The 12,779-nt window shown below is 43.0% G+C and overlaps 1 protein-coding gene across 2 annotated transcripts in view; it reads right to left on the bottom strand.

Annotated features, from left to right (window-relative positions):
- rtet (major facilitator superfamily domain-containing protein rtet) overlaps window positions 1–12,779 on the bottom strand; it is a 46,286-nt gene that overhangs the window by 10,833 nt on the left and 22,674 nt on the right. The window contains exons 8-11 of one of the 2 annotated variants that reach the window (XM_084590231.1): window positions 11,426–11,537; window positions 6,446–6,542; window positions 3,636–3,726; window positions 1,596–1,733 (exon numbers count right to left, since the gene is read on the bottom strand). In XM_084590231.1, the coding sequence (XP_084446357.1) occupies window positions 1,596–1,733; window positions 3,636–3,726; window positions 6,446–6,542; window positions 11,426–11,537 (438 nt within the window). Of the gene's footprint in view, window positions 1–1,595; window positions 1,734–3,635; window positions 3,727–6,433; window positions 6,543–11,425; window positions 11,538–12,779 lie in introns of both variants that reach the window. The other variant, XM_084590230.1, reaches the window with a different exon arrangement.

Genomic DNA, 12,779 nt, shown 5'->3' with positions numbered 1-12,779 from the left:
AAAGGAAAAAAGAAAAGAAGAAAAATAAAAAGAAAGTTAGCTCCTTAAGATTTAGTTGTTGGTCCCTCTAACCTACAGGTTTTGTACCAAAGATGCTAGCATCACAAGAACTTACCTGATGTCTGACATGCAAGCTACTTCAATGGCCAGTGCTGGCTTCAAGTTTATGCGCAGCTCACTAAACTGATGTGTAAGAAGGAAAGGGGGGCTTAGGTGCCAAAATCTTTGGGGGACACTTATGGATTGCCTTTAAGGGCATGATGTGACAGCAATTAAGAGGTCCCATCTGTAGCTTCCCTTGCAGATCCTCGTTCACGTACACACACTCTACTCACTCAATTACTACAGTCGATCACAAATATATCGAATCCGGATATACCGAAGTATTATTCATATCAAATGCTCTGAACAGTCCCTTGAAAATACTTTGCAAAAGTAGAGCAGTGGTGCTTGTGCTGATCAAACTCCCATTGAGCGGAACATACAATATATCGACTGCGTGCCATGCCCCTGTGAACTTCTCCTAATTGCACCCGATGATCACTTTTCGTGTGCGAAGCCAGGTTGGTTGCGCAGGGTTAATGCTGTAAAACCACTCGACAAGGTAAATGTCAAGTCCGACAGAAGGTAGCCTTTAGTCTGGCAAGCTTGCTTTCATCAAGACACTGCTGCCATGCGTGAAGCCAGCCTTGCTGACCAAATGCCTGCGACATCTCTTACGTGATCTTGCGCATTATGTGTGAGGCCGTTCACCTGACATAGATATAAAGCCCTGCTTTAGATAAGCCGTAGGAATGTGCATGTTTGGCCTAGGGGTAGCTTGTCTCACTTTGGATCCAAGAGTCTTGGGTTCAATCCTCAGCTCACTCTCCCAGCTCAAAGGAGCTACCCGAGTTGGCAGCTCCTGCTGCCATGTCATGTGGTTTCATGACGTCACACAGCCTGCCAACCAGTCAGTGCCTGACCATGTCGCCTACTGACTACCACCAGCCACAAACATGTCTATAAGCTTTTATTCACAATGCTGATGCTGACAATGCCACACTTTCTTCTGAACGGGGCCTTTAACGCTACTGAACTAATAAATTAAATGTGTACAGAGTTAGCAGTTGGAAAAACTGCCTTACAGCTACATTCCTTACGTTAACAAACACGGTTCTGGGAAGGATTTCAATGGCATAAAAAAAAATAATAAATGTAGCAATTTCCTGAACACTCTGAGGCAGCTTGTGATATTAGAGAAACAAAATATATAGCTTTCTTGGAGGCGTGCCATTACCCCTGCATACAAAGGTGCAACCCTATTGTCAAGCGGGATGTACACTGCGAGGCAAACTGATTATTTCGTCTTTGTATGGGTACACTTTACATAAAGGCTAAAGAACAGAGTTTACAAACAGGTACCACAAGATACTACCGTTGAAAGTCGAGCTAGTTGGTCAGACGACATGATGCACCACGCAGCAGAGTAGGCGACGACACACATTGTCCTTGTTTATGTGTATGTGTGTATTGTGTGCCACTCCTGTGTCTCGTCGCCTACTCTGCTGCGTGGTGCATCAGGTACCACAAGGTTCACACAATCTGTAACTCACCAGTGGCTGACAGCATAGGACCCAAAGCACGAGCCAGTGCACCCAGAGAGCGAAAGATGCCCAGGATGGTCCCCTTCTGAGTAGGCGCGCCATACTTGGAGACTAGTGTTGTCAGGCATGGTACTACGGTTCCCGAAGCTGCACCAGAAATAACGAAAGAAAGAGGCAGCATTCATTTATTGAGACAATGGCAGCCGATGTGGCTCTGTTGCAGTACAACACAATGCAATACTGCACACGAGATCCACCGCAGTCCTTACCAACTAGCCTGCACGGTTGGGACCAAGCCACCTATTGTAGAATTGCCTTTTCAGGTAACACCCGACTGTTCTTATATGCACCACATAAGAGGTCAGTGCCTGGCACTGCCTGCTGCCATATTGCTGCAGACACAATGCTGACAAAGCAAAAATAATAACTCTCATTACTCCCAAGCTCCACAGAAGCACTCACTCCTAAGCCCAAAAAGACAGCACGACAGGTGACATAGCCTCAACAGCACTCACGATTTTTGTGGCACAAGCCCAAACTGAAGTCATCTGACAGGGAGAATATCCACCGTAAAGTGTAATACCGCTGTCACACGAGCATTTCGAATGCCCTCGAACCGACTGTCTATCGACTCGAAGGCCTTCGAACACTGCCACATGGGCGTTTTCAATGGCCGTTGAGTCTATAGTCTATCGAGTCAACGGAACAGCTCAGAACTCTATCGAGATCTCGAAGGCCTTCAAACGGCGCGCAAGGTTGCTAGCGCTGACCCGAGGAGCGCTATGCGTACCCTCGTGCACAGCGTGTTTACGATACAAAAACATAAACAAGCGTTGCTATTATATATCTTTATTTTACGCAGTAAAATATTGGTGTGCGTAATAATTAAAAAATAGCATCGCTCTTTTGCAAGGCGTATTAACTCATCACTCTCTACTACTGTAACCTGAGCCGCCGAGAGAAGCAAACACAATGAAAAGCACAGCCGTATGAACGTCAACGCGTTTAAAAAAAACAAAAAAAACAAAGCTGTCTTTTAATAACAATTAACCAAAAACCTACAGTTACTAAAGAAAGGTAATAGTTATATATTATTTTGTATTTATAGACAGATTTTAGTTTTTAAGCAAAACCGAAAGCAACGACAGTGGCGCCACAAAAGTTTGAAGCCAAACACCAGAACTATTCGGCAGCCTTTGAGTTTTGCCATTTAGCAGCGGCACAACTCCTTCAAGTTCAATGGCGATTGAAAATCTCGAAGGTTATCGACTCAATCACCTTTGAAAATGACCGTGTGACAGGGGTATAAAACAATGTTCCATCAGACATGGCGCCAAAGAGGACAGGAGCATAAAGATGCACACAATACAAAATAGGCAAGCCCTAACTTTCAGCACTAGTCAGTGGCCAAACCACATAAGGTAAATGTCATTTGTAAGCAAATATTCTCATGCAGTGAGAAAACAATTACAGAGCAATCGTGCACAGACCTGCCGTGCTCAAACATTACCCTCTTTTTTTTTTCTATGAAAGGAGCTTCAATTATTTCTCAGTTTTTAATCTTGCGTTTACGAGAAACATCTATCCTTCAACTTTGGTGCACTGATGCAGTGTTTGCAGTGACCAGCAAGGCAGCTGCTCAAACTGCTGTCCACGTGTAGAATATGTTGTAAGTATAATTCGCCTGTATATATAAAAACACATGCATACTGACAGTACCCTATAACCATCTAGACAGCAGTTACATATGACAATGACAAGCAGAGATCAGACTTTTCATTTTAAGATGACAGAAACCAATAAAAGTAGGCTGAATTCAAATTCTAAAAATCAATTTTAACCAAGAAAGGTCAGTATGTTTGGGAAAGGTGACTGACTGTTGAGTAGTAGTTACACTGAGAAAAATGTAAAAAAGCTGCCAATTAAAAAAAAAAAAAAAAAAACACGAATAAATAAAAACGAAAAAGCTAATTTCTAACTATTATTAATTATAATACTTTCAAAAAACACTGGCATTATTTTGAGAAAGGTATTAGAGGTGGTACTTACAAAAGGCATATAAAAGAAGCCCAGTGTATAAGACATATGGGCTCCAGGACACACCAATGATTATGAAAGATGGAATGATCATCATAATCCCCTGCAAAAAACATAACAAATCAATCCTGTAAGTCTTTTCTTAGCATGCTGTTAAATTAGTGGTGTGATACGGTCAATCAGTGCGCTCAATGCTACATTCTTAATGTGAGCCCAAACATCACCCAAAAAATCGGCGCTCACATTTATATGGTTGTCAGTTCGTGCACGTCCCATCACCTAATTTTTTAGCAAAAGCATGTGCAAGGGAACCACACTGCATGAGGGTGTACATGATGTACATGATGTACATGTAGCCGTCCCAACAACTCGCAAGTGCGAAATCCTGTCTCTACGAGCTAAGTGCTTGCCACATACAAGCATCGCAGAGCCTTAACAAGTCGAGAAGCCAGTTATAATAGCCCCTTTGCATTTTTACTGTATACGGATGCTAATAAGTGCTTAGTCAACAAATATTACACCTCATTTGGTTATAATGCTAACTACTGCAAGTGTAGAACATCCGTGTGTTGCGGCAGTTGCGTGGGATTGCGATAACTGATGTAGATGCAGGCCTGTGAAAAGCCAGTGATTATTAAACCAGTGATAATTAAACTGGGAAAAACAAATGAACTTAAAATGCACAAGTGATTTTAATTGCCAATATGCACGGTTGATAAAATTTTTTTTTTTTTTGCTTAAATGTTTGTAAAGAGTATTTTAGAGGATGCGAGGCTTGTCGTGCAGTGTGTAGCTTGCTAACTAGAATTAACTTGAACTGTCAAATTCTTTGCAACAGAGTAACTTGTCACTGATGAATAGCACGGTCAGTCAAAAAGCACATACCAGATCCTGACAAAAAAAATCTCTTTTATTTGTCCAGATGCTTCCCTCCTACCTGCCATGAATGCACTTTAAGTGTGTGCTCATTAGAATAGAAGAGTCAAGTGGATGCCTCCCCCTCTTTTTTCGGCACACACGATTGAGATCATATGAGAAATGCTCACTGCAGAAAACATGCTCAACTGACCAGGGTAGATTAACTTCCTTTTTTCAATGCCTGCATTTAAATGAAGAGACATCTGGGCGAGTTGGTACGGTGACATGATGAATAAACAGCGCTTCAGACTAGGACGGAGCAACAGCACCCGTCCTGTTTGTTCTTACCTCCATGCTAGTCTGTAGCACTGTTTATTCATAATTTAAATGACATGTACATTTTCTTTATGTGGCTTAGGGTGAATATCTCGACTATACCTAACCCTAGAAAAGCCTGGGAAATCTCGTACAGCACTGCTCGTTCTGTCCCATCTCGTATGCAACCATTACCATTACAAGCAGAGTCCAGCAACATCACCAAACAGTAATAAACCAAACAAAGCTTGCAATGCTGATCATGGAGTGCAAAACACTTGAGGGTGGCAGCATGACATTCCACGATGCTTACTGACACTTTGGCTCCAAAGCTCCAGCTCCTTGGACTACCATGAAGTCGTACTACAGAGCGCTCATGCTCTTGCAAATGCACGCATATTAAAAAGCTTAGCCAGCTTGGCAAACCATCAAACTGTTGAATATCCTGCGTGCAAGTGCACTAATAATTTTAAATGGCAAACCTGCTGATAATCTACTAGGCCAGCATTCCTAGATAATTCTGAAATGACAAGTTGCATTTTGGTGCATTTTAAAACAGAAGCTGCAGCCAGCGATTTTCGACAGATGTGCACATAAGCGATGTGACGCATTCTTTCTAGCAGACACCTGCATTCTGATAGCCAGCCTCCTTCAAAATGAATACAGAAGCGGTGACCTGTGGCAATTGGGCTCCACATCCTCAAATAAGGCTTTTCGCACCAACTTTTTTGTTTATAAGCACACCTACATCGAAATGTGGATGACCTGTTACCTTTGCATACTGCACTCTTGCGTACACTTTGTGGACCATAAAAAAAGGCGACGACACATGAAAACGAGCACTGAATGCTGAGAGTGACAAAAAGAAAGCCGATAAGCACTCCAGTTTTAAAATGGCCCACAATGTGAATACTATATATATATTTTTCTTGCTTGTTGAACAGCCTCTTTGCTGTTTGTGATTGAAGGCGCAGGGCAAGAGTGTGCTCTTTGAGAGTTCAATTGTTTTCGGGCTGCTAACAATGCAAAAGCATACAAAGCGACCAATCAATACCACACATGACAAATGTTGCCAAAACGTGCAGGAATAGGCAGAGAGACGCGGCAGGCACAGCCTGCCTACGCTTCATGGGCCTGCTGACAGGTGATGCAGCCATTTAGAATGTGCACTGCCTAAGTACACGACATTTTGTGTATGGGGTTCAACATCCTGAAGCAACTCATGGGCTATAAAGGGAACCATAGAGAAAGGCACTGGCTTAATTTCGACCATCTGGCATTGTCACAATAAACTTCACATTTTTATTATATTTTTCCTAAATTGTTTAGCTGTATGACATAACAAATATTATCCAACATACTGTTCCAGTATATTGCATAACTATTACAATTTCATACTCCAAAGTATATGATACAGTTAATAACACCATGCGTTAGAAAAATGAAAAATCATTAATTAAACAAAGGCAATTAGTTTCACAGCAGCCAGGCTTCGTGAAAAGATTACAAAACTCAACCGAATTGACTCTGCTTTCATAAATCAGCTTTGACAGCCCAACACACTGTGCTGGACAAAGGATCTAGCATAAACTGCCGATAGTTATCAACCAAATAAACAACTGCTTTCCTCCACTTACAACAAGACATACTCGTATCTCCTTTCCTGGTGGAACTCTATGAACATAGCCGCCTTGGACCGCAGCCATGACAAGACCGACCATGAAGTACATCTTGCCCTGCTGCATCCTGGAGTGAAAGAAATGCATAAGGTAAGATATTGCCTTGAGATCAGCGGAACAGCCAAATATACTCCTAGCGTTCTCACACTCCTATGAGGAAAAGGCTTGGCAACTATAGCTGTGAACCTTCCACACCACCAGAAATGACACTGTGCAATCCAAAGCTTGCATGATCTACAGCTCCTATTCACAAGATTACACAAGGTACAAACTTAAGAAAGCCATAGAGCTATCACTTAAACAAAATATACAGGCCTGTTTCCTTCTCCCAATATGCCTACGCCGGGAAGGAGAAAGCTAAATACTAAGTGCTTCGGTGGTAAGTGCAAGGGAACAGGGATTGCCAAGACTGATTTTGGGCATGGCATGTGCTATGGTGACAAGTCCTACAGGTCCAAGAGGGGTCATGGGGTCCGGCTGTTATCTCGCTCCACTGAGATGAGCGTTTGTAGTGATTTTGATGGCGCAACAAAGCAAAGCAAGAAATCACACACACAAAAAATTGATATTAATAGGAAATGGGTATTTCAATATAGAGGCTCCTATGAAATAAACCCTTAGTATATATAATTGCAAAATAAAAGTGAATAATCAGTCTGTACAAAAAAAAAAAAATTATGCCTGCTCTGGAGTCAAAATCCCCCCATATGTAGAAAAAAAGATATTTTGCATAAATGAAACAGTCTGCTTATTCCTCATACCTATGGAGTAACTGTACTGGTTTAATGCTCGTAATGTGTTATGTTTCATATTGCCACTACCTCCACAAGCTTACAAGAGAAAATAAGTCTATTACATTCATGCCTCGTTTATGTGACTCCCATTAATACGAACACCTGGAGCTATGGCCAATCTTTCTGGAGATCAAACTTTTCCTGGGTATCAAACTATGGGCTTTCAACTAGCGTCACATCTGTTAAAGGCAATCTCAGTTGAGAATCATTAGCTAAATGTAGAAAAAAACTGCAGATTGCTGATCATTTATTACATCTATTTTGGAAAGTTGAGCATCAATAAAAACTGGTAGCAGCCCGAACCTCATTTTTTATCTAGATGGCTTGATGATCAGTGAAAAATCAGCAAGGTAAAATGCCAGACAGATGTATATAAGAACTCATCCTTTCCACTGATGATCAATGAATGAAAGAGACTGCCCATTAACATATATATATTTCTTTTACATAAATATGGACAGTGATGAAAGAAACATCTCTGCTTCTCCACCCAGACATTCCATTTTCTGCCATTTGAGTGGAGGTTAGTTGAGGAATGCAAAGAAAAATAGCAAATGACTAAGTGATCATTCTTTTTTTTTTTTTTCATGTTTTCATGCTTTACACCGTGAAGTTGCTCAGCCGATGTACCTTACCATTTTCTGTATGGCATGAATGGTTGTGAAAAACTCTTCCTGCAGCTTGTGCAAAGCAGACAGCTACATTCATTTTCAGCCGACTGAATGCCAATGTCATGTACGTAAACAGTCCTTGTATGGGTTAACTCATTTATCCATGATGCATCATTAGCCTACCATAGATCATTTATCCATGATGCATCATTAGCCTACCATAGATCACTAGATGAGACAAGCTGCATGACATTATTTTCATCACATCCATGGTAATAGACTTTTACATCCAAAAACTACTGTACAATATAAACTTCATTATTGGCCCCCACGATGCAAAAAGGCAAGCTTTTATCATGGCTTGATTTTTTTTTATTTACAGTTATTATGGATGAATCATTTTATGCACAGCTTTGCTAGGGAACCAAAGTGTCCATATTCATGAGGCATGACTGTATAGATAATTTGATATATAAAACATGGTAACAGATGAGCTTGCAAATGCATGAATATAATGCACCTAAGCTAGCAGTACACTTTCTGCAGAGCATGCTGTCTGCAGACACACAGGCTGCAACCTAGGTCTAGGTCTAAGCCTTGGCCCCGCCATAATAGTTCAGTGATCAAGGCACTCGAACAGTGAACCTAAGGATGCAGGTTCAATCCCGGTTGTGGTGACCACTTTTTGATGGAGACAAAAAGCAAGGTGCTCATGTACTGTGCAATGTCAGTGCTTGTTAAAGAACCCCAGGTGGTAAAATTTTTCAGAAAGAAAATGGAGAAGGAATGCAAGAGAAAGCCCGCTCTAACAAGGAGCATTTGCGAAGGGTGCCGTAACCTTCAACTCAAAGCACCCCGTTCCTACTAAAGCGGCCGCCACCGTTGCCCGCGAGCAGGAAACAATGTGGCGAGCGGGCAGAATGACCTTGAACCACCCTCCAGTGCTACGAGTGGTTAACCGTCCACGCGGGAGGGAGGCGGAAATCGTTGTCACCATGCCTCGGCCACCTCGGCCGCAAAAGTGATCGGAGGGAGAATATGTTTGCAGGTCCTGGGTCCGCAATCACGTGACACATATGGGTGACGTAGCCTAGAGGTCACATACACAAAATGCGCGTTTTTTTTTTGGAGAGGTGTGCTGCTCAGTCAAATGGTGTGATGCAGGAGAATGTAGAGTGAGTGCCGATTCTGTGCGTTTGCAATTTTTTTCTTTCGTTCTTTTTCTTTCGGTGGTTTGGCACGGCGGCTGGTATGCGAAGCGACGGAGGGGCTCGGAGTCGCGAGTCTGCTCGCAGTGCGCTGCAGGGATTGTGCATTTGCTTTACTTGTTGTAATGCAAACGTTCAAGATACTGACCATATACCGGGATGCAAATATATTGAGGACCTGTGCATGAGTTATATGTGACACACGTGCGCCACACGCATGCAGTTTTGTAGTGGCGGAAAAGATATAACTGTCAAGGCTGAGAGCACCTTCTAACGGTGCTTAAACACTGACATTTGGAGTTGAGCTGTGAAATTATACAAAATGTTGCTTAGCTTATGGAGGGACAATTTTCTGTCCCTATAGTTGTTTCACATAAGAGGCGTAACTTAAAGTACAAAAGTGGCTGATTGAACCCAGTGGGCACATACCGAAGTAGTCTTAACACTGCCTCTGCTATCGCTCAGGCTAAAGGAGCCCAAACCTCACTGCTAGGAAAAAAAAAAAAAGTAAGCAAGCAAGCCGTGCTTACTGCTCTGTGCTTTCACCGTCACTCGTTTGGAACCGCGCTGTCTATGTTGGCTGGACTGCTCACCCCTCCATTAATCTTTTCAGCACTGCTAAGAAAAAAAAAAAGCGTGCATGCCATTGCGTGTTTTGCTCAGTAGCTCTGCAAGTGGTAAGTGAAAATTAAAATGCGCGTGCCATTCCCTGCCGCTATTCGCCGAATTGTTTAACGTTAACTCCATGGACGAAACCTTGCTCGTTGAAATGGCTGCTGCATACATAAAAACGACCACTTGCTGAAATCTTGGTTAAAAAAGATTCCATAAGCTTTTTCTTTCTTTTTGTAGCAATGGGAGCTTGTGCTGGGTTCCGTCGCGTATGCCCGGGTACAGAGCAGCAACAGACTGCGGCAACAGCTTAAATAAACTGCAGCAACCTCAACAACGATGCAAGATCAAAATGTGCAATGCGGGCACTCATTATCAAGCAAAACTACAGAAATAAACACGACTATTAGCGTTTAAGACGCACAAATTCAATACAGCATATGCACTAGCAGCAGTAAGAGGAGCCACGTGATCCCACCTGCCGTTCGTACCAGTGATGGCGCTTGTGCCCAGTAGCATAGCATGGTACAATACTATATATTTAGAATGTGGTACAGGTGATCTTGAATATATAAAACTCGAAAAGGGTTGCGAAGTAATCCAATATAAAAAACATGCCAACAAATTAGCTATTTGTAACCCAGAAGCGTGCACATGGTATGCCCACGCTAGCAGCACGCTTCCTGTTGCAATACATGGCCCACCGACATACTGGCAGCCTCCCACTCACCGCAAGTGCAGCTTCTCGCGAGGTACACGCGCGCACTCCTGCGTGAAAGGAGTCACTTTGCAACAGGCATTAAAAAGAGGGGCGCATCTCTTCGTGCCAGTTCGTGGGTGCAAGTGCGACCTCTCAGTATTTCATAAAAACAGGGGTGTCAGGGCTCGCATTTTGCACCATGTGGCCGAAATGCCTTTGGGGTTGGGATTGGCAATAAGGCTGCTACAGATGGTGCTTGGGGAAAAGCCCCAATTTTGTTACTGGTAGACTACAAACATAACAATATCTTCTCATTCCGCAGCGAAGCAGGCCCCGCGAGAGCCACCACAAGCCTTCGGTCAGCAAGACTGGCTTCACTGCACAAAAATCAGCGCACCGAACCCAAGCTTCCCTACATATGCCAGACCAAAGGGCACTTTATATTGGACGTGATGTCCCCCTCATACAGCGGTTTTACACCATTAAATTAGTTGTCAGCAGGTGGCCAAGGCTGCGCAGCTGGGACGGCTCCGTGTGCGAAAAGTGACCATTTGGAGCCATTAGGAAAAGTGCACCTTGCAGGGGCACAGCGTGCACACCAATATATAAAACATTCCCCTGAACGGGTCTTTGATAAAGGCAAACACCACTTCTATACATTTGCATAGGATTTTCAAGGGCATATTCTGAGAGTTCGATATTTCCAGTATTGACTGTATATGCCAGTGGGGCAAAAATATCTTTAGACACCCTGAAAATGATTCCAAAGGCCGTCTGATTTGGACAAGGTTTAACCCTTTGACTGTTCTTGCCGTACGGGCACTACCGCCGCATTCCGTTCTACGGCGTTTTTTCCGTATGGGTACTATGCTAATGCATAGCGTTTAAAAAACTTCGACACTGGGGGTGAGTTTTTTTCGGAATATTCGACAGTCAAAGGTTTATATGGCAACTGTATCAAAATAAATAAAGCCGGCAACTATACAAGCTTTTTTGTTTTTTTTTTTCATCTACGAAGTACTTACCGAGTGTACTGAAACCTACTGTGCGTCAGAAAAGACAGGGAATACTCCAAGCCAGAGTAGAACAACAGGTATGAAAAGTATGCAAGGCCGCACTGACGTAGCACCTGGTGATCTGCAATATGCAAAAAAGTGACACCGTCTCAGTGATAATCATGTAACTAATGAAAAAAAATGTCACATTGGTTGCAAGCAAGTGCACGCTGGCAACGTTCAAGTGTAGAATTTTGCATGAGTCATATACAATATTTGAAGAACACGTTCTACATTGCAATCTCGTTATGTGTCAAAACCTACAACTTTCAAAGGGGGTTAAACTCAGGTTGAGGATGTCATAGTGGCCTAGGGCCGTGCACTGGTGAAAATACCATATTTATACAAATATATGCCAGAGTTTGAAGCACGACTGAAATGAATAATATAAGTTAGGTTATTTTTTTTTTTAAACATTTACTTGAAAAGCAGTGAGAGAGACATATGTGCTGTCTGCAGGATTGTACAGTAAGGCAAACATGCATGTGACGGAACTTAAACAGGCGATGACAGGATCGTTCGATGTATTGCCCTTTTATACTTCTGTGAATGATATACAAGTTTGTTATTCTACTCGCAAAGTTTTAGTGCCTAGCACGCAGTGCATATTACAAAAAATGCGATAGGGCAACCAACATTTTGAAATGCTCGTGTGACGTCACAAGAGAATAGACGGCGAAGCGTCGTCTGCAATGCAGGCTGCAATATGAAAGGTCCAAGGACGTATCTTTTTTTCTTTAGTGGACAATTGACACAGTGGTCATCCCTCATGCAGAAGTGCTTGATAAGCATGTTACTGCGCATGCAAAAACTATATAGAGTGTGGTATGTTTTCTTCGGCATAGTTAAGGCACGGTCACAGTCAGTGGGCTGTGCGGTTAGGTTCCTTAGCTTTTAGATGCACTGATCAGTCGCATTACACCGGTGATGACACCAGCACGACCAACGATTGCCTATCATTGCAGTGCAAGGTTCTCGGCCCCGCAACGTCGATGGAACTGATCAGCGGACGGTCGTCCGATCTGTTTTGGTCAGATCGGAGGCCAAGCAAGAACTTGACGCCCGATAAGTAAACGGCCTGAACAGCTGCGCCTGTCTGTAGCTTAACTGTATTAGAAAAAGGAAATTAAGCAGCTACACTTTATGTGAATGCCAGCAATGACCTTGGCCAGAAATGTCAGTCGGCGTCAAACTGCCGGCCCGTTCTGTGACGAGTAGGCCTAGCACGAATATGTGGGGTTCAGGTCTGCAATTTCGGCGATTGTGGAGCGCGCATTCACAAGCTTTAGTGGTTGCATGCGGCCATCAAGTGTAGTTCTGGCAA

Source organism: Amblyomma maculatum, chromosome 1 (genome assembly GCF_055883805.1).
Source record: "Amblyomma maculatum isolate TAMU_Amacu chromosome 1, ASM5588380v1, whole genome shotgun sequence".
In the NCBI taxonomy this organism is placed as follows: domain Eukaryota; kingdom Metazoa; phylum Arthropoda; class Arachnida; order Ixodida; family Ixodidae; genus Amblyomma; species Amblyomma maculatum.
The sequence above is the reverse complement of the archived record's forward strand: the minus strand, read 5'-3'. Positions and strand labels throughout refer to the sequence as shown.